Source organism: Arachis hypogaea, chromosome 13, assembly GCF_003086295.3.
Source record: "Arachis hypogaea cultivar Tifrunner chromosome 13, arahy.Tifrunner.gnm2.J5K5, whole genome shotgun sequence".
NCBI classification, from domain to species: Eukaryota; Viridiplantae; Streptophyta; class Magnoliopsida; order Fabales; family Fabaceae; genus Arachis; species Arachis hypogaea.
The window spans coordinates 86,841,836-86,863,812 of NC_092048.1; the positions used below are offsets into that span (position 1 = coordinate 86,841,836).

The 21,977-nt window shown below is 33.7% G+C and overlaps 2 protein-coding genes across 7 annotated transcripts; one reads left to right on the top strand and one right to left on the bottom strand.

Moving 5' to 3' along the window:
• The first annotated feature begins 7,375 nt into the window (after nucleotides 1–7,375).
• LOC112732331 (myosin-binding protein 7-like) lies at nucleotides 7,376–12,588 on the top strand. Of its 5 annotated transcripts, none has more exons than XM_072212089.1 (6): nucleotides 8,190–8,652; nucleotides 8,798–9,069; nucleotides 9,671–9,840; nucleotides 10,695–10,761; nucleotides 11,447–11,528; nucleotides 11,936–12,588. In XM_072212089.1, the coding sequence occupies exon 6, from the start codon at nucleotides 11,937–11,939 to the stop codon at nucleotides 12,462–12,464; it is 528 nt and encodes a 175-aa protein (XP_072068190.1). In that variant the 5' UTR covers nucleotides 8,190–8,652; nucleotides 8,798–9,069; nucleotides 9,671–9,840; nucleotides 10,695–10,761; nucleotides 11,447–11,528; nucleotide 11,936; the 3' UTR covers nucleotides 12,465–12,588. The 5 variants fall into 5 exon arrangements, with proteins under 5 accessions (XP_072068192.1, XP_072068191.1, XP_072068188.1 ...); XM_072212088.1 differs by having other exon boundaries at nucleotides 8,191–8,652; nucleotides 9,671–9,941; XM_072212091.1 differs by lacking the exon at nucleotides 8,798–9,069 and having other exon boundaries at nucleotides 7,376–8,652; nucleotides 9,671–9,941.
• A 1,072-nt stretch (nucleotides 12,589–13,660) lies between these two features.
• LOC112732332 (cellulose synthase A catalytic subunit 7 [UDP-forming]) lies at nucleotides 13,661–21,338 on the bottom strand. 2 transcript variants are annotated; one of them, XM_072212092.1, is made up of 12 exons: nucleotides 21,198–21,338; nucleotides 20,661–20,856; nucleotides 18,628–18,779; nucleotides 18,295–18,334; nucleotides 18,077–18,179; nucleotides 17,682–17,948; nucleotides 16,941–17,286; nucleotides 16,391–16,648; nucleotides 16,096–16,308; nucleotides 15,624–15,986; nucleotides 15,028–15,381; nucleotides 13,661–14,668 (listed from the first exon to the last, which is right to left on the bottom strand). In XM_072212092.1, exons 1-12 carry the CDS (start codon nucleotides 21,270–21,272, stop codon nucleotides 14,081–14,083), a joined length of 2,955 nt encoding a protein of 984 aa, XP_072068193.1. In that variant the 5' UTR covers nucleotides 21,273–21,338; the 3' UTR covers nucleotides 13,661–14,080. The 2 variants fall into 2 exon arrangements, with proteins under 2 accessions (XP_072068193.1, XP_025636800.1); XM_025781015.3 differs by having other exon boundaries at nucleotides 18,295–18,340.
• Between the last annotated feature and the right edge of the window lie 639 nt (nucleotides 21,339–21,977).

Here is a 21,977-nt window from a genome sequence, read left to right on the forward strand (position 1 = left end):
TAATTTTGAGTTTGGGCAAGGGCAAATAAATAATTGTAAATTAAAGCAATAAAAATTAAAAGAGATTTATAATATTCTAAATAAAAGGCCTTGATTGGGGGAATGATTAATTGGAAGTTCTATCCTTGTTGGAATTTTCTTAAATGTAGTGTAAAGAGGTTGTTATTTTCACTTAGTTAACCCTTACTAAATAAAGAAAAGTCAAGTGATTGAGCTAACTCTTATTCGCAAATCCTAGTCCTCTTCCTTGGGAAGGTCTAGCGTTAGTAAATACAGAATTAACCAACAACTTCTAATTTAACTAATCACTTGAGCATTCCAACTCAAGTGTCTCCTTTTAATCAACTCCCATGTCAAGTTGCGAATCTACTCCATTGACATGAGAATTACTTGCATAGAATTAAAAAGGGAATAAAAGGAAGACATGATAAACAATAACTACAATTTAATTAAAAGTAAAAGTAATCCTTTGCATTAATAAATTCTAAAATAATCCAATTGTAACTCTAAACAAGAATTAAGAATATAGAATAATAAAAGAGTAAGAAAACAAACTAGAATAGTATCTTCAACGGAGGTGATGACTCTTCAATATCCAAAGCAAAAGCAATAAACTATGAAACTATGAATGTAAAGAAAACCTAGAGGAATAGTAATTTTCTCTCTAGATTCAGATCTAAAAACTAAAACTATGCTAATGAGAATGTGTGTTGAGTCTCTGCATGTTCCCTGGCTCTAGTCTGTGTTTCTGAGCCGAAAACTGGGTCAAAACTCGGCCCGAAATTGCCCACAGCGTTTTCTGTTATTTCTGCAGATCGTGCATGTCACGCGTACACGTCAGTCACGCGTGCGCGTCGCTGGTCGTTTTGGCGTGTCAGGCGAACGCGTCAGTCACGCGCACGCGTCTTTGTGCAAACTCCAATCCACGCGTACGCGTCAGGCATGTGCACGCGTCGCTGCAAATTTCTCCATGTCGCACGCACGCGTGAGCCATGCGTGCGTGTCAATGCTCACTGGTTATCTCCTTAGTTTCTTGTGTTCCTTCTATTTTTGCTAGCTTCCTCTCTATTCTCTAAGCTATTCCTGCCCTATAAAGCCTGAAACACTTAACACGCGGATCACGGCATCGAATGGTATAAAGGAGAATTAAAAATACACAAATTAAAGACTCTAGGAAGCAAGTTTCCAATTATGGAACAGAACTAGGAAGGAATTATAAAATCATGCAAATCATATGAATAAGTGGGTAAGGACTTGATAAAAACCACTCAAATGAGCACAAGATAAACCATAAAATAGTGGTTTATCAAGTAGCCCCTGGGAGGTCTCTGGAGTGCTGTGTAAGGTGCCAAGGAGGTGACATGAGGCGCATGGGTTGATGGTGTCCCCTAGTAGTGGTTTTGGAGGATTCTTGGAGGCTTGGTTGTCCTAGGAGCTCTTTGTGATGAACACAACTCCTCTGTTTAGCTTGTTCCTTCCTTGTCTTGTCACAAAGAGAATTTTATGTCGGTTCAGAATCGATCAAAACAAGAATCAATTCGTTGGTAGCATAGTCCAAACCAACAATGAATTCTCTTAATCAAATGTCAAATATTCAAATTCAAATAACCGAGAGTATTTAGCTCCCGGGTCGTTCTTCCCTAGGAGTTGCAATGAAGTGTAATGTCATTGGCTATGAGAATTAGTAGGATGGCAAGAGGTGCAAGTAATGTAAATAGCAAGGAATTGAAACAAGCATACAAGGAATTGAAAGGAAAGCAATTAATGGCAAGAAGTGGGTAATTTAAGATTCCTATCCTAGTTATGGACCACAAACATGGCAATTTTGTGGAAGCAATACAAATCAGTCAATCCTCCTTGAGAATTAGTCAAAAGGCGTAATTGATCTCAATCCATAAGTCATAGTCAACTCACTAATTACTTAGTTAAAGACTAGCGTCAATAAAAATCAAACCAATTAACCATTCTCACACAATGCGGAATGGACATCCACAACTCAATTTCACCCAAACACCCAATTTCTCAACCAAGAGTGTGAAAATTAAACATGCAAGAAATTAAACATCAAAGCAATTAAAGTCAAAGCAATTAAATGCAAGGAAAGGAAATAGCAAGAAAGTAACTTAGCATGCAAGAAATTAAATGAAAGCAAGTAAAAGTCAAAGCAATAAAACTTCAAATGTAAGAAACCTCTTGGCAAGTAATTGAGGACTAAGGTTACCCATCCTAGACATTGACCACAAACACATGATGATTATGAAGAGTTAATCCTACTTAGTCAATCTTACATCGAAGATAAGTCAAATAGGCATAGTTGATTTCAATCCCTAAGTCCTATGTCAACACTAAGGGGTCACATAGAGTCAAGGGAGACCAAATCAACTAACTACTCTAATATATCAAACAAGAATGGACATCAATAGCTCAAGGAATACCAAAGTCAACAATTCCAAGCCAAGAGTAGAGAAAAACTATGTAAAAAATAAGCCAAGCATTTTATCAAATACTTGGTGTGCATGAAAATAAAATAACATTAAATTGCAATAAAATAAATTCCTAACTACCAAAAGTAAGAAAATCATAACAACAACTAAAGAAAGCAATAAATGAACATGAAAACATAAATTGCATTAATTAAAATTCAAAATGACAAGAGTGTTCATAACATGAAAATGACAAAATAAAAGAAATAACAAGAGAAGTAAAGAAGAGAAAAGAAGCAATAACAATAAATGACAAGGAAAAGTAAATAGAAACAAGAAATAAAAGTAGAAATTACAAGAAATTAAACTAAAGAACCCTAATTCTAGAGAGAGGGGGGAGCTTCTCTCTCTAGAGAACTACACTAAAACATGATAAAAGCTAACCCTAATTGCCCCCCTTCATTCAGCTTCACTTTGGCCTAATATAGCTTCAGAAATGAGTTGGACTGGGTTCTGGAGGCCCAAAAATCGCCCCCAGTGATTTGCATTAATGAGCTGACGTAATTCGGGTCACGCGTCGCTTGCAAATCCTCGTTGTGTGTGTGCACGCATACTTGTGCGTACGCACGGGTGCTGGAACTTCCAAACTCCATTTCTTCATGCTTTCTTCCCTTTTGCATGCTCTTTTCCTCACTTCTTCAACCCATACATGCTTTGGAAACCTGAAATCACTTAAAAAATACATCAAGGTACCAAATGGGATTAAAGTGAATTAAAATTGACTAAATTAAGTACAAAAGAGCATGTTTTCACTTTCAAGTACAATTTAGGAAGAAATCTCAAAAGCATGCTATTTAGGTGAATAAATGTGGATTTATGTGATGAAATCCACTCAAATCAAACCAAAATATATCGTAAAATATGGACTCATCATCTTGCCTGTTGCTATTGCTTGTTCTTCTTCTTTCTTTTTCAAGGTTTTGAAAACCGAACTGGTCATTGAACCGCCCTAGCTACTAGTTTTCTGGTTTACAGGTTCAACCTGTTCGACCGTGGTTGAACCGAAAAAACCGTTTATAATAAAATAATAAATAAAAGATAAATAAACACACCAAAACTATATGATCTTATCAATTTACAAACTCAAAAGTCTTTTTAAAGCACTCTTAAAATATATGTTTCCAATCACTTTTGTTATCATCATCTTCAGCTTTACACTCATCACTCAATTAAAAAATCTACAACCCTAATCCTCTATGATTTCTTTTGGAAAAATAAAATCCCATTCAATAAGGAAACCGTAGCTGTAAGTAATTGAGAATATTTGTGAGACTCAGCACCAAGACATGGAATAAGTATACATATAAAGCAGTACCAAACAATCCAATTCTTAATTCCATGAATCATAAACAAAAAGGTGTCTAAATTTCCACAGAATCAATCAAATTAAGCATTAAAAAGGATCAAAAACTAAATTTTGCAGTTAAAGAATTAAGTACAAAACATTAGAAAGAGAGTGGCTTGAACCACCGTCTTCTGCATCAGAGAAATACAATACCATCATTATCATCACTCCCAAGACCTCCAACAACAGCATCATCTTCATGATTTCCTTGCTCTAAATCAATAACATGGGACATCTGCTGTTTGTTGATTTTTTGAAAGCATCAGTTTGGTTTAAAATTAAAACACAGCAACAAATAATCACCCTAAAGGCTTAAACTCTGAAATCAATAAATCTATCAACAAAAATTCAAAAATAGCATACTCATAAATTAAAAAAATAGTAGCAGCAGAGTAACAAATCCATTTTGAGCAATAATTTTTACAACACAAAATTAATTTCTTTGATTGATTTCACATTCAAAAAATCACTAATCAGATTCAGAACAGACTCAACAGAGCAATAACAATACAATCCAAGTACAATATCACAACAACCCACTACCCAATATCTCAACAAACAACATCCAAATAATTAATCATGCTTCAACAATTAATCATTTAATCATGCATCAAGCAAACAGTTTTTCAACAATTAATCATGCTTCAGCCTTCAGGCAATAGCTTCAACAATTAATCATGCTTAAAGCAATCAACTTCAACAATTAATCATTTAATAATGCTTCAAATGGGTGTTGACCCGGTCTGTATGCGAATGGTGTTGCTGAATAAAATGATGAATGTAGAACCAACAATTAATCATACTTCAAGTAATAACAGCAAGGTTTATAAGTTAGAACCAACAATTAATCATACTTCAACAATTATTATTATAACAAATTAGATTTATACCTAGGGTTAGTGGAAGATAGGGAAGAATGCAGATCTGACAGCGACAGGGACAATGGCTGGGGTGGAAGGGTCGAACAGAGCTGGCGCTGGTGGGAAGACACTCGCGATGGCAACTGGCATTGGCGGTGGCTGCGATTTTGACGGCTGAAAGGAAAGGTAGCTGAGCAAACGAAAAGCTGGCTGAAAGGAACTTGCGACGGTGAGTGACTTTCACGGACCTTGTGACGGCGGCGATGGCTGGGCGGAGGTTGCGCCGGAAGCTCGAGGTGGAGAGTGGAGACTGGAGACGCGGGAACTGAGAACAAGAGGTGACTGGTGAGCGTGGAGGGCTGAGGCTCGAGAGTGTGCTGTGGGTGTCTGGGTGAAAGCCAAAAACTAGGGTTCCCTTTTAGATGCCAAGTCAAAACACAGCGTTTTTCACAGTTTTGGCAAAATTTCAAAAACCAGCCGGGTCACAGTTTGGTTTGACCGACCGGTTCATGACTGGTTCGGCAGACCAAATCCGGTTTTTAAATTTGATGGTTTTCCCTTTTTCCCCGAATAGTTCTTGCTAACGGTTTCCAGTTCGACCGGCCGGTTCGAACCGATTTTCAGAACATTGTTCTTTTTTTGCTTGATTTTTTTCAAGATTCTCTTGTAACAAAAGAAATTTATATACTCAGAATAATATGCAGTAAACCATGAATTGATTACTTAAAATAACAAGAATCATTAGCTTATGGACTGACATTAAGAGAAAAACTACTAAAGATGTGGATGCATCATTACCTCAATCCATTAGTCCTCGTGGGAACGATATCCACTCACTATGGTATTACTTGATACGAGTTGGTGCACTTGCTAATAATACGAGTGTATCAATTTTGGCTCATTAGAGGACATCCTGCCCTCTTATGGCTGAGACTGTAGAGTCTGTGGTTGAAATACTTGTAAGCTAAGATGTCTCATCCTACTGATGTTAAGATTGAAGTTTTCAAATGTGTATTAAATTAACCTTCCATATAATTAAAACCATGATAGAAATTGTTTAATGTTATCATTGTCGACTACCATATCATATAACCTTCTGATTTCATCCACCTCAGCATAATTCACTAGTATTTGAAAATGAATGAAATTTAATTCTTCAAAGGTTAGCCACCTATCTTCTCTCCTATCCCGAACAATACTAGGTTAGTTAAACACGAACAATATTGGTTCAAAGGAGCTCTTGCCTCCTTCATCATTATAATATACTCTTGTACGACTCGATTGGACGTGGGATCAAAGTAGTACGAACAAAAATGAGTGCTCTCCTTAGATAGATATGCCTTACAAATTGATCCTTTAGGCTTATCCCTATTCTTGACCGTTCTCATATAAGCACCAATTTCCTGTTGAAATGAATACATCCACTGATAATGTAGAAGACCACACATCCATGCCTCATATGCTAAGTTAATTAAAAGATTTCCATAATATTAAAGATTCTAGGAGGAAATATTCTTGTTAACTTACAGAGGATGAGTGTAATGTTGTGTTCCATAACAAGGTGATTCTCTGTAGAAAGTGTTGGTGAATATGAATATCTGAAGAATTGATTCAATTTTATCAACAGCTTCCAAACATGATAAGTGATTCTCTCATGAAAACTGGGATTAAGCATTCCATAAACACATGGTAGTCATGACTTTTCATGACATATAGTCTCGCTTGTGTGACATTAGCACATTACTAAAGTTGAAAGCATACCCATCAAGAAGCCTCAACTCTTGCAACTATCGACAAATATTTTATCTTTGTTCTAAGGTTAAAACATAACACCCTTTTGGCTTCATCCATCTACTATTCCAAATGAGACAAGGTTTAGGTCTGCCTTCCTACACAACTTGGCTAAGTCCAACCTAGCCTTGTGGTTGTCCTTGGTCTTGTAAGAATCCGATTTTCTAAAGAATAATTTTTCAGAACTTTTGTGATGAGAATTTACGAACTTTGAGAGACACGATTCATCTTGATTTAATAATACAGCCCTGCATAATATATATAAAAAATTTCTAATAATTATTTTTTATATACAACAAAATAGTACTCTCTAATAATGACACTTAATTACCAAATCCAAATTCATCTGGTAGAAATCTTTTACTGGTATTTCTTTATTATTTTAGCTTTACCAAAATATTTTAGAGAGATTTTGGAGTTGAGATATATGGTGGTGAATTAATCTAAGATAATTATGACGATGTCATTAGAAATATATCACATAAACACTAATCTCTCACTCTTCTCCTCTAAAAGAAATTTGGCCATTCTCTTATCATTCTATTCCATCACATATTAAATTAATTTTCTTAATGACCAAGGAAAAAAAGACAGATAAGGTCATGAATTAAAACATGTGATGAATTAACCAAGTGATAATCTTGATTATATCATCAAAGATTTATTACATGATACATTAATCTCTCACTCATCTCTTCCTCTCTACTTTGGTTCTCTCTCTTTTCCTCTATTAAAACACATGTTTAATTAATATGTCCTACTCATCAAGAAAGAAAATGAGATAAGTTAAAAAAGATAAAGAGAAAAAGAAAGTAACTACTCATTCTTATCACTTCCTCCTCTTATCCTACGTTGCATACTTCTTTTAGCTCACAAAAACACAATTTTACTAAGTTAGCTAAGAAAAAAGAAAGGAAAAAATGAGTGACCAAACTTAAAGAGTGAAAAGAGAGAACAAACACTTAACTACCCATACAACTTCACCTTCCATTTTCGAGAACACTACACCACTTCTTAAAACACTAAATAACCAAGACAGTTCTTTCATCTCCTTGTTTATTCTCATATCAAAATCATCAAGATGAGTGAAGAGAAACTCCCCTTTTCTTTCACCTTAAATTGAGTTATCATGTAGTTCCAAGAGAGAATCATGATTTTATTTTCCTTCTTTGAAAAATCAAGTTTAGGAGTTTCTAAAGATTAAGGGTACATCACTTGCCAAAGATGAGAAGAAATCTCTCTCTTCTCTTCTTGTAAATTCAGCCATGCTTTAGATATCAAAAACAACCATTTTTATGAGTTGCAAAAAATTGTTATCTTTGTCCTTTTTTAAAAGCAACAAACTAAAAATGTTGTCCTTGTCTATCTAAAATAACTTTTGTGAAATGTTGTTTCAAATAAAGGTTATCTTAGCTGGAAAATATTGTAGTGAAATAAAAATTCACTACAGGAAAAATTAATTTTAGCGACAAACTTTTAGCGGCCATAATATAATAGTCGCTATTTCTTTTATTTAAACTATGTTTTTGTGGCAATTATATATTTACCATTCTTATTATATATTATAATAGCAATTACTACTATTGCCATTAAATTATGATCTTTTTATACTTTTAATCTTAATTCTTACTTTCTCTAAATCAATAGTGGCAATTATCAATATCGTCGCTTATTTTTTATTATATATTCCTTTTATCATATCTTAATTCATGACTCAGAGAGTCTATTCCCTAAATCAAGTAACTTGGAGAGAGAAACTCCCAGCCTCTTACCTCCATCACCGATCACTACCGCAGGCCTTACCATTGTCAATCACCGTTCATCGTCCTTCACTCATTCACACTCATTAATCAAATTGATCGTTCTTCATGTTTCCATCCTCCCCCCGCAGATCCGCATCGCTATACTTATTCATTCATGATCTCCATTGCTAGGTTTGGTTCCTATTGCCAATGTCGTTCACCAAGGAAGAAACGAAAATCTGGTGGAACCAACAGCACCTTCATCTTCAAAAGCATCATTAATAGTGGTAGGAAAGTCCGACACGGAGGTTGAGGAGGTTCTTGATCAGATGCTCACTCATTTGACACTCTGCGGCGATTCCAAGCTTGATCCCTTATTCTCCAAGTTTCTCTCTCTACATCTCTTCACACTCCCCGTTGTTTGCAACAAGGTTCGCCAATTCTCATCTCTCTCTTTCTAGCTCAATTTTATTTATCAGCAATTTCAAGTGTTGTCACTTTCAAATTGAAGATGCTATTGCTAATGTTTCACTTTTGATTTTGTGAATACTTGTGTGAATTTTGCAAATGTCATAGGATTTCAAATTTACAGTTGCGAGCGATTTAGGGCACATTGGAAATAGAATATAAGAGGGAAGATAGTTTCAGCATTGAATTCATGGATCTTTAATCAGAAGAGATAATAGTAACGAATTGCACAGTTTTGAGTTCTACTAATGTTGCTTCTATGATCAATGAAGAAAGAGATATCATCCTTTTTGTGGCTTGTTCTGCTATATTGTTGGCACTGCAGCTAACAAGAATGCATTGAAAAGCTTGAATGTTACTCGCATTATGACTATTTACTGGTAAACTGCCACCTACAAATCCTATAAATTTTGTCAATAAAGTTATTGACGTAATATATTTTTTCATTTTTTATACAATTAGCTAAGTCTTGTTTGCTTTCTATTTCTTTTTGGTCTTTAGTTTCATCGTATATTATTGTTAGTTAACTGCTTTTGACATGAATGTTGTTCTTATCCCAAGCTAATGGTGATACTTGAAGAAATGAAACTATTTCAGTTGATATTGGGATTTTTTGTGACTAATGACATAACATCTAAATCTAATTGAGTATTTCAGGGAATCATATAACTTATTGATCTTTAAGTTTTCAACTTGTTGATGTCTTTTATTTATGTGGTTATGCCTAACATATATATATATATATATATATATATATATATATATATATATATATATATATATATATATATATATATATATATATATATATATATATTTGTTTTTTTCTTTAGAAGTAAAATTCCTTAAGTTATGCTTCAAATCAACTAAAATTTACATTCTTCTTAATTTTTCTTTTGATGTCAAGGTCTTCCTTTTTTAAGATATGCCACTTAAATATTGCTATGTTCATAACTTTGTGCTACTTTAAATTTTCTTCAGGTTCTGGTTCGGGAAAAAAGGACAAACAACATCATCTTTTAAGATGGATCAACAAAAGGATTGAAAATCAAACCAAATGGAGAGTGTTTCCTTCTTTGGCTTGTTTGCTGCAGCTGATTCAGTTGACTATGTGTTAATATGCTTAGGAAGTAATGGTACTTGTGTCCATGGTACTGCTCTGCCTCTTTTCATTGTTTTGTTTAGAAGCATGATTGATTCTTTGGAACATTTTAACATGGATCCTCACAAATTGTCATCACGGGTTTCTGAGGTAAAATACATGTTCTTATGGTAATCATGGCTTATGTTACAAACAGAAGTTTGATTAGTGAAGAATTAATAAGAATATGACTAAGTGGGATTTAGAATATAAAGATTTAAGTGAACTAGAGTTCACTAACTCTTACAAATGATACCATTCAACTATATATATATAGTTCTAACTAGTATTTTAACATTGCACTTAGGATTCATTTTATTGTGTGTTTAATTATATTCAAACTTAGAGTGAGTAACGGATGCAACTATTTTATACTAGACATAGTTATAAGGAAATAAATTAACTTTGGATATTAACTTTATTATTTCATAAAATCAAAGTGTTAACTGTTAAGTGACGAGGAAAATGACAAATAAGTACGGCTTTTCTTTTTTCTCTGATATAATATAAGTATTGCTCCTCTGTCTTTGTATCTTTTATTTATTTTAATTCCAACATTATAATCTAAGTCGAAGAAAAGGTAAAAAAATAAATGAAGGTATAATATTAAGTGTTTGGAAGTTGTTTTTGGAAAAAAAAGTCAATCTAGAAAGATATACATGCACATAGGTTTATGGTAATTTCACAAGACTCCAAGCTTTTCTGCCATCTTAAGAAATAAAGTGAAAAAGAATGTCATCTTGCATTACTAGGGCCACGAACATTAGCAGCTTTAATTTACTGAACACAAACCTGTGGAACCATACAACTAAATGCATGATTAAATCCTTGTTATAACTGATATTGTGTATTCTCTGCCTTCAGGTATGATCTTTTTGATATATGCATCAATGGCCTAAAGGATAAGTTAGATTCAATTATTCTTAGTCAGGTAAAGTGGTAAATCTTTTTTACTTCTTTTTGGGTAGTGATGGTTGTTTTTTTAACAATCTATTGAACATGAATTTAGAATATAGGGTATATTCATCTTAGTTTATCGTTAAAATAATTAGTGGAGTATTATGGAGTTAGTTTATGTGCAAATAATTGAGCTAGGCAACTTTAGTTAAATGATTGCTTGTCATGCGGAGGGTAATTAGTTTTAGTTGGATGGATATTTTTACAGTCAATTCACAGATTGCTGTTGTTAACTTGTGCCTCCAGCATGTGTATTTCATTCAACCTTTTTATAATGTGCAAATACTAAATATCTTTGGCAGTGAATTCATTCCTGGGTCAAATTCCACCAAAAATTTTTCTCCTCCTCATCAGATCTTTATTTATATTCAAGAATAAAATAAAAGAATTAGTGAAGTAATGAACAGATTCATCTTTAATAATAGAGATCTTTTATGATTATTGATAGGTATGTCTTGTTCCTTTTATAAATATATTGCTGCCTTATTGTTTTACCCTCTTTTAAAAAATGCATATCTATGCTTCATTTGAATCTCTTGACATCACATGAATTTTTCAACTGTGCCTGCTTGTATACAAAATACCCAACACAGAAAATTTTGTTCTTTTCAGTTTTTTTCCTTCCTGATAATCTTTTAATTTGTTGGAATTTGATGCAGAAAAAACAGAGGATCCTGCTTCTTCAGGGTGTTTCTGCGTTTGTCTTATTGAATCCGTTCACGCTCATTTGGAACCTGCAAGGTACATTTGATAAATTTCTTTTCTTCCTTGCAATGAAAGCATGATCCACTTTCATATGATTTATGTAGCTAACACCATAATTTTCTAATTTATTATCTTGTATTTGCTTTGCCGCTAACACCATTCTGCTTCATTACCCTATATTTCCCTTTTGTTTTTTCATGAAAAGAAAGGTTCCTAATTTTCCAAAATTGTGGGAATTAAGCATTTTTTTTACAGACATTGAAAACTTGATTTCTTATATGTATATATCTATTTTGTATTCTCAAATGCAACGCTACTTATGAAATTGCGAAATTGATCACATAGATACAAAGAAAATTCAATCCTTGTTTGTGTCATCATATAGTTGTGATTAAAATCCTGCTATCTCTTGTGTTTAAAAGTAACTATAAGTGAACTTGTAGAATGGTTGAAACTAGCACGGCATCTCCGATGGCGGAGGCTGATATAACAGCAATGAAGGAAACACTCCGAGCCCAAAAAACTCTTCTACAGCAGGTACATGCAGAGTTGGATCAGAAAAGAGAAGCCTCTACTACTGCAGCCAGCAAGGCTATGGACATGATACTTCGTCTACAAAGTGAAAAGGCTGCCGTGAAGATGGAGGCAAGTCACTACAAGAGAATGGCAGAGGAGAAGATAGGTCATGCTGAGGAAACTCTTGAAGTCTTTGAAGAGCTTATGTATCAGAAGGAGATGGAAACCACTGCTCTTGAGTTCCAAGTCTTGGCTTACAAACAGAAGCTTCTGGCATTGGGAGTAGATATCAATATCAGTGAGCTTGAATTCCCTGATGATCTTCTTCTTAATAGAAGTGAACAAAATGGAGAAGATGATCAAAGTAGCTCTAAGAGAAGGTTGCAATCATTACCCCCTATTTGCTCTATGAGGTGCAACTTTAGATCATCGCTAACACTCGTATTGCTATATTAATGCAACATAGTTATAGGCTTGTAGCATTTTTTGTTGTTTAGATTTGTAACATGATTTATTATTTTTCAAGAGAAATTTGTGTATCAATATTTTGAGTTTAATGAAATATCTCATTTTGTAGTAATTAATTTTAGTATATTTATATTATGCATAATAATAATAATTGTTGGAAAAAATAATTGAAATTCTAAAAAACAAATAGATGGTTGCTTCTAAGAAAATGAGTATAATGTAACTAAAAAAGGTCTTAAGATTTTAGCGGCAATAGTAATGACAACTAAAAGTGAATAACATTACAATTTTAGAATTATTTTTAGTGGCCATATAAATTGTCGGTAAAATGGGTTTTGATGGCAATAATAATAGCCACTAAAAGTGAATAATATTGAAATTTTAGAATTACTTTTGGTGGTCATATAAATTGCCAAGAAAATTGTCGCTAAAAGTTATATACTTTTTGAGGCCATTAAAAAGGTCTTTATCGCCAAATGTTATAATTGCCACTAAAACCTTTTAGCGACAAAGTATAAGACGGCTAATATCTAATTACGGGTAAATGTATTAACAACTATTTTTATTGCCGCTAAAAGCAAAATAAATAGCTGTTAAAAGTGATTTTTTTTGTAGTGATTAAAGGTATTTTTGTTAGCATATTCAAAAGTCGGAGCCTATTTGATAATTTACCCTAATCTAAAATTCTGAATAATCGAATTCAATTTCTTGAACAATTCAATTTTATTGTCTAAGCAAATAATTTATGACAATCTCTTAATTAATAGAAATAATTCTTAATTAAACTTAGCCTCTATTAAATTTTTGGGACGACATTTTTTTTTGTCGACGGTATCCCTCAACCCAACAGATTAATGACTAATTCGTTACGGATTTGAGTTCTATTTAAGGGTCTGCCGCTGACCAATGAATTGCTTCATGTACAAGTGAGTTGACCACTTGACCAACCCAAAATAATTTGGGATACGACATTATGCATACCCATTTTTGTATCCAATATTGTATACCGTATCTTTATGAATTCAACTAAAGCAATTAACTTATCTAGATTGCATTTGCATCTAAATTAAAAAGGTTAATATTATATACACTACTTTTATGTCTATTTTTCACTTTTGGTATATAGGTATTGATAAGAAGTAAAATAAGATATAAAAAAAAAAAAAAGAAGAAGATACACGGTGTACTAAAAAGTTGTACAAATATAATTTCTCCGTTACACAACTATTACATCTTCTTTTAGTTGTGACAAAATTAAGAAATCAGTAGGACTTTATTTTAGTTTCATTGAATAAAAAAATGGACTGTTCGGAAAAAAACAAAGGGAGGGAGGGAGGAGGGCATGTTCCATGTCGCAAAACTGAAATACTGAAATGTTTGGTAACAAAAAAAATTTAGTCAAAAAAAATTTAGTCAAAATCAGTCAAAATTTGTCTTATTTAACATATAGTAATTAATAAATGTTAAATAAAACAAATTTCAACTGTTTCTTTTTTTTTTTTTTTTGTGTCCTCTCTAATATTACCGGTCACCAAATCCCTCTCTTGCGACATGCACATGCATTTCATAGCAACAATGCTCCTCATGGAATGTGGAAAACGGATTCAACAACTGATTCCACATTGCTTAGCGTCTGGTCCTTTTGTTTTCAACACAAAAGGGTCAATCCTTACCCAAACCAAGGAGAAGATAGAAGCCAAAAGCACCGACCATATGACTATAAGCGTTGGTGTTCGGTTCTGCCTACCCATGAGGCCTTTAAGGAATGGGTACAAATGGACAATAACCCACAAAGAGAAGAAGAGCTTCCCAAGAAGTGCTCCCCAAGAATGTCCACCACTGTTTATGGCATCTGTGAAACCAGCTACAATGCCAATGAGGTTGATTATTATGATTGTAGTTGGAGGTATAAGGAGAGCAGTCCATTTGATGGTGTACAGCTGGTGGAACTGCCCTTCGTCCGGCGCCTTCGATACGGTGATGAAGTTGATATTGCTTCTTACCAGGGGCAGGGCTTTCATGAGGCTATGTACAACGGCGAACATGTGTGCAGACACACTTCCGATGACCCAGAATTGCTGATTCCTCCACCATTCCTCAAGGCTAACACCACTCCATCTCAATTCGAGGATGGCCGATGCAAAGATGGTGATGAATAGACTAATAAAGACTAGACTTGCGAATGTCCCTACCTGGAATGATATAACAGGAACTTTGTAAGCTGATAAAAGGCTTCCAAAACTACACAACAAGAAAGAACCTTACAGAACTTAATTCTACAGATTCGAGCAATACTTCATTCATTCATTTTGCTAGAGTCATATCTAACATTAAATATATCATGCACATATTCTAAGTAAGAAACTAGCAAGGCAGATCATTCATTAAAGAAATAAGTTTAATTTTACTCGAATCAATTATATGTCACAACATTTGAGTTTAACTAGTGTACTCATAGTTCGTTATATGAAATGAGCAAATGAATGACATTATAAAAATGAAATTCGTTAGTTACTGTATGACAAGAATCAATAAAAAGAAAATTTATTACCGAAGGTGTGATGAATTTATCAGTGAGCAAGCAGATAGCAGGAATGAGACAATATATCAAAAGAGGTATGGAGCTGAAGGGGTAGACAGTGCTGTTAATATAGGCAACCCTTTGAAGCGTCTTCATTTTTCCTTCGTTGAAGCCGTACCACAGCGGGCAATGGCGGCTGAAGAGGATCTCAAGTGATCCCACCGCCCATCTAAGCACTTGGTTAAGTCTATCTGTAAGGTTGATAGGAGCTGTCCCCCTGAATGCAGCTCTCTTCGGCATGCAATATACCGATTCCCAGCCTCGACTATGCAACTTGAAACTCGTAAGAGTATCTGCAGCTATAGATCCATAGCTCATGCCAACCTGTTTGTTGCCAAAATGATCAAGAATATTTCAGTTATTAATCTTCAATAACCACTATTTTAGTCCCAAAAGTATTACAAAATGATGGAGAGTCACGTGCAACTATCTTCGTGTGAAGTTAATAACTAAGAATCATTAGATGCATGAGTTTCCACCTTATAAAATTGAATATTGTAGGATAAAATCCACCATTTTTTTTAACGCTTAAATGTTCAGGGCTAATTAAGAGAATTCCATAATACCTCATATCCCCATAGAGTTCTGTCTTCGTATTTGCAGCTCATGACATGAATGGCTTCTTTGAGCAGGGCCTCCTGACCGGAAGAAGCATCGACGCCACCTTCTTCTGTTGATGAAGAATTAGCAAAATGTGATTTTTGAAATCTGTTCTCAAAATTCATCTCTGATTTCAGTAGCTGCTTGTCTTCTTCTGTTATTCCTGCATCTTCCTCTTCATTTTCATCCTGTTTTGAGTGCACTTGAACAATTCGTGGCGGTTTTGACACCTTTGGTGGTTCCAAACCATATATAGCTTTCCTGCTGAAGATGCATCCTGAACCAACATAAGCAGGTCCTTGAATTCCATCTAGGCACCTTAGGTTAATCTATGCAGGAAAAAAGAGCCGTGGCATATGAAATTGTATCTAATCAATAAAGGAAAAAGAATGAACAAACAAAATTGAGAAAATTTGATCCTAAAATTCTTGTACTTACATCAAACAAAACAGTGTTCTTGTTGGCATAACGATCGTTCCTGTCAAGGCTGTCAAATCTTAAAGGAAACTGAACAAAGCCAATGCCATTCCCAAGTTGGATGTCCATAAAGAAACACATGGCCTCACGCACGACTTTGCTGTTATTAACATAATGATTGCAATCCAAGTTCAGCACGAAGGGAGCATTGCTTAGCACTGTTGATACTCGAAGCTAGAAAGAAATTAAGGAACTGTTAGGCTTCTTTCAACGGAATGATAAAGTATAATCTGAAAGGGAGGTTTATAGTTTATACCAAGGCATTTATTGCACCAGCTTTGTTGTGGTGTTGGAATGCCGGCCTTTTCTCACGAGATATGTATACAAGACAGGGAAGTTGGTCGGGGTGGTGGCCTCCACCTCGAGCAAGAAGGACTTGTATCATACTTGGATGATCGTTGGTGTTGTTTCCCGGCCACGGTGTCTCATCTTTCATTGTCCACCCTTCTGCTGGAACTCTCATGGACTTCGCCACAAGTGCATTAATCCTCACCTTAAATTCTTCATATTCTCTCTGTCAAATTAGCTCCATGTATGAAGCGGGTATTAGAATTTTCAACCATGCTAAGTATATGTCAAAAATCAGCTACCAAATCAGTTACTAATATAAGATACATGTTGAAATGTAGAATATACAAAAAAAAAAGTAAAACATGTATATTTATATACAAATATATGATGGCTGATCTTTACTATGCACATAGTATTTTTATAGAAACAATATATCCTAAATGTGCTCCATTCTGTTACATTTAAGAAATTAGTTTGAGTGGTATTATTGAAAAAGAATATTATTGCTCACTAACCTTCATAGTACGACGTTCTTTTACATATGTTGTCTGAAGCTTATCCTTTATGTAATCTATCTTCTCAGAGAAGTACTTCTCTGGTGCTCGAGGTTCAGCAGAGTATTTTCTGCAGAACGGTACCCATTTTCTTGCGAATTCAGCAGTTTCTTGAAGAGCCTCAAAGGTGAGCATGGAAGCTCCATCATCAGAAACGTAACATGAGATTTTGTCAGCTGGGTAATCCAGAGCCAAGATTGAAAGAACAGTATTGGCTGTAACTAGAGGAGGTTCCTTCGTCGGATCCACTGTAGTGACAAATATATCTATTGGAGAAAGCATATTCGGCTTGTCCGCCGGTTCAAATCTGCATTACAAGATCTATACATTTAGCTCTTCAATTTATATATAAGATTTTGATAGAACCAACCTTTATACTAATTCATCTCACGACAGCACAGGTTATTTTGTAATATTGACTCCTTGGTGTAAACTTACTCAAAAGGCTACTCATGACAAAGTGTTGATTCATCTTAGTTTTAGGATGTTTAGCTAGTTATCTTATTTTTGTTATTTATTTGGTACTTTGTAAGTAAATAATATATAATCTCCTCGAACATATGTTTGTCAAGACCTTGCTTATTTGAATTTAAAAACATAAAAATAAAAATAAAAAGATTAAAAGGAGCAAAAGAAGAAAAATGAATACGAAAACCAGATACATTTAGACATCATCTGGCGGAGGAAGCTCAGGATATATACCTGATTGAAAGACGATCAATATACGTCTGGCGATCAATGGGAAACCATTTAGGAAGTTGATCAACCAGCCATGACAATGCTAGCCAAATTTCACACACCACAGATGTGAACCAGAGTCCAATTGCTTCAGGTACTGGGTGGAAGATTCTGTATTGAAAGAATAGCAAGAGAATCACGAGCCTCGCTGCAACCATCATCCTGTAAGGGCTGAGTCTTCCGGATGGTATTGCCACCTTCCTTGAGAGTGGCTGTCTACTTTCATCTTTACTGGAACAATGATATCATATGACAGTAGCAAGAGCATCAAATTAGTATAGAACAGTGTTCCTGAGATGTCAAAATAGCATTGCAAATTTGCTAAATTAGGGAAAGGGGAATGCTTTCTTCATGCATACATAGCCTTTTCGGGATCAACTGTAGCCTCAGTTTCAGGCCATAGATTTCCTTGGTTTAACATCCAGTCATCTGCTCTCTCTTTGTCAGCAAATTTTTCATAGCCTACATCACGAAGACGTTCAAAATTTTCAGATTTAGGCTGTAAAATAGCATCATTTCTCTCTTTAAAATAGCCAATGATGTTGTTTAACATTTATGTTTCAGGATTTTAGCTCACCCGGCTCGTGGTATGTAGATACAGGCAGCTCCCCATTCACCTGCTCCTTTTCATTAGAAAAAAAAAAAAAAGGGGGGGGGGGGGGGGGGTAAGCTGCTATAGTTACGAATACTCGTTCAAAATAAAAGTTAAACCTGGAAAACAAAAGTCTTAAATCTACAAAAAATAAATGCTAGAGAGAAATATTATCTTGAGTTCTTAGCTTGCATGAACATAGTTCCACCACCTTTGTTAAGATATTCTCAGTTACTTCCATTCACCACGTTTGTTATATATTAAGATACACTAAAAAAACTGTTTTATATTTCCATTTAATTATCAGTACGAACTGACCTTGGCCAAGGATGCTGATTTAGCATTCTCATTATCATATCCGCTACTCTTCTTCCTTTGCCGCAACTCTTCCTTTTCTTCCAACATTTTGAATTCATGTTCTATATCATCCACATCGTCTTCGTCTTCGTCTCCCTCTACTCTTGGGCTTCCTGCACTCCAAGTAAGGACAAAACATATATAACAAGTTATAAAGAAAGACCGAGTGCCACTATTTCTGTCGAACTAAGTCCTTTGTGAAAAACATGGCATGCTTTCATTTCGTGATGAATTAAAAGGCAAAAATAATATAGAAAAACCAATATTTTTTCTTCTTTATATTTAATTATTCAATATTAATCAATTTTTCTTTGTTTTATTAAAAGTGTCGGGCTCTTAATATTATAAAAATCCAATTTAGTTGCTTTCTTTTCAAAGAATCTAATATTAAAAATATTAAGTTGACCAATACTTTTTGTCAACATGTAACTAACTCAAAGAAAGACTTCAAAATATAATGATTCATGTACTACATAAGCTTTGTCATATATATTTGCATAGATTTTGTGTAATAGAGATGCAAATTATATTATACACGAAAACCTACCGGGCATGACTAAGTTACTAACTAGGGGTGTACATGGATCGGGTCATATTGAATTTAGCTTAACCCAGACTCGACCCAAAATATAGATCGGTTCTAATTTTTAAACTCTAACCCGATCCTAAATCCAATAAAACCTACGCACTTTCGGGTCGGGTGAAAACCTGGTAAAAATCGGGTGAAAACTGGATCTTTAACAATCATCTAATCTCCAACTATTATTTCACAATTTACACAGTAAAATTCACTTAAAAAATATAACAAGAACCAACTCTTCTCTAAAATTAAAGCATAACCATAATCAATACTAATATTGTCTAATAACACCAAATATTTAAACCAATACAAATAACACAATATTATGCATTAGTTTAAAGTCTTATGCATTTTAAACATAAAACATTAACTTATAATCTTATAATGAATAATAACACAAAATATTAAAGTTTACAATATTTAAATTCTACGTAAGAATAACCATCATCCATCACTAATAACACAAAATATTAATTGTGTATGATGACCGGGTCACCGGACCGAGTTCGGATGACCCGAGTTATGAACCGAACCTGACCTAAAATAATGATCGGGTCTATTTTTGAAACCCTTATCCGATACAGCTAGCGAACGATGCAGGCATGCAGCTATGACTTGGATACAATTTTTATTCAAATTAACTCAAAATTACAATTTAGGTTAAAGTTTTTATTCTTTTACTCTTTATTCCAAAACTAATTAAATATTTAGTTTAGGATGTCAAATTCATTTTATATATATATATATATATATATAGTTGTATCCTAACTTTTTTGTTCTTTTAAAATTTGTGTACTTTGTATTCGAGTTCGCATAGCATACGGATATTTATGTAAGCTGAATCATATGCACATATAGGATTCTCTTTATAAGTTGTATAGATCAACTCAGATTTTTTTCATATTTACTCTACAAATACTATAAATAAAGAAATTAATATAATTTTAAGATATATTATCTACCCTTAATTTTTATATTTCTTAGACCGTTACTAATTTAAATGTCGAAATTTTTCCAAGTATACCCTGCCTCTTGAATATACTAATCTAGAGCAAAGAAATTCACCATAATCTCGTACTTCGATCCTATAAAATATATTATATTATTATGAGAATTAATTCTAATTTCAGCACCAAATCACAAGAAGATGTATTATAAGTTTCTACGCAACATAGACGAAAACTAATAGAATATTAATATCTTGCGGATGTTTTGACCAACTCTTGGCAAAAAGTTATTTGTCTTTCAAATTCTCTTAAAAACTCTCTGGATATTCTTGGAATTTTATAAAATACTTTTAAAAATGAAATATATATAAAAAAAACTAATCCAAACACATGCAGAAAATAGGAGAAAGAAAACAAGCTTTTGGAGTATGTAGTTGCCTTTTTGTATTGTTTCCGTTCCAAATTACCTTTGATACGCTTGTATCTTGTATGGCACTGGGGGCAAACTTGAGTCCCTTCCCTTCTTTCGTACTCGTAACAAGGCCTACACACGGGGAACCCGCATTCCTCGCAAGCTACAAACAAGTCTCCGTCCACAGTTAGTCCCACTAAGTCGCCGCATATTTCACATAGTTGGCCATCTAAGTTCTTCACAGGCCTTGGCTGCGCCAGATTATTATTGTTATTATGTTTGTTAATCACATTAAGAAAACAAAAATGTTACGTAAATATAAAATATATTGTATAATTTAACTCATTTTTAATTTATATTTTGTATTTAAATGTGTATTCTGTACTAATAATTAAGTTTAGTGACTTATTTAAATGTAGACTTAACATGGTTATAAGAAAATCTGTGTATATATTAGTATGACACAAAAGTATTTTCCAATATCAACTATTTCATATGGCTTTATCAAAGATTTAAACTATTAAGATAAAAATATAAATGGTATTATATTTAATAAAATGCTCACGATCTTATTTAATTTAGCTATGTTTACCTCGTTGTGTCCTTGAATGACCACAAGATCATTGTTGTCATGGGTCGCAGCAAAAAGCCCGGTACTAGCTTCCATGGGGAGTGGAGGAATGGAAGCAGTGCAAGTATAGGTGAGTGAGGTTAGAGATTACATATATATAACTCTTCCAATTAAGTTCTAATCATTTAAGGTAAAGCAAAAAAAGTGCATGTTTTTAATGTCCACGTAAGGTTACTGTTATTAGTTGTGGGGTTCCTATTGACTTGAAGCCTTGAAGTTACACTGCAACTAAATTTATATCCAATCAAAACAAGTGAGCTAACACGTTGCGCAGTAATATGTGGTAAGAGAATGAGTACAAATTAATATTCTATTTTGTCAAATATATGAAATGTGAGATAGGCTTTTTTAATTACACTATTTTACACATAATATGCTTTAATATAGTGTTTGGTACATTTTTAATTATTTTTGTTCTTGTGGATTTGTTTGTTTGTATGCTCTACCTTTTTTTTAATTGATTCTATCAAACATTTTGTATATATTGGTGTAAATTTGTTCTTTATTTGTATTAAGATTTAGCTGTACATAATAGATAATTATCTTCTTATTGGTAATTCCATGAAATGATCCTATTCACAATTTATCTTGTTTCAATAATGTGTGACGAATTAGAAATAATCAAAACACACAAATTAGTTGATACGATGTCACACAAAATATTGAAAAATATTAAGAGGTTAATATTTTATTTTTATATTATTAAAATTTAAAAATTTAAAATTTAGTTTTTAATATTTA

What these genes read in the sequence shown, in the direction of transcription:
- LOC112732331 (XM_072212091.1), top strand. Translation starts at nt 11,937, where the DNA reads ATGGTTGAAACTAGCACGGCATCTCCGATGGCGGAGGCTGATATAACA.
- LOC112732332 (XM_025781015.3), bottom strand. Translation starts at nt 21,272, where the DNA reads ATGGAAGCTAGTACCGGGCTTTTTGCTGCGACCCATGACAACAATGAT. An exon ending in AAGAACGTCGTACTATGAAG is followed by an intron (nt 16,649 to 16,940) that starts GTTAGTGAGCAA and finishes CTAATTTGACAG; the next exon opens with AGAGAATATGAAGAATTTAA. An exon ending in CTGGTGCAATAAATGCCTTG is followed by an intron (nt 16,309 to 16,390) that starts GTATAAACTATA and finishes ATTTCTTTCTAG; the next exon opens with CTTCGAGTATCAACAGTGCT.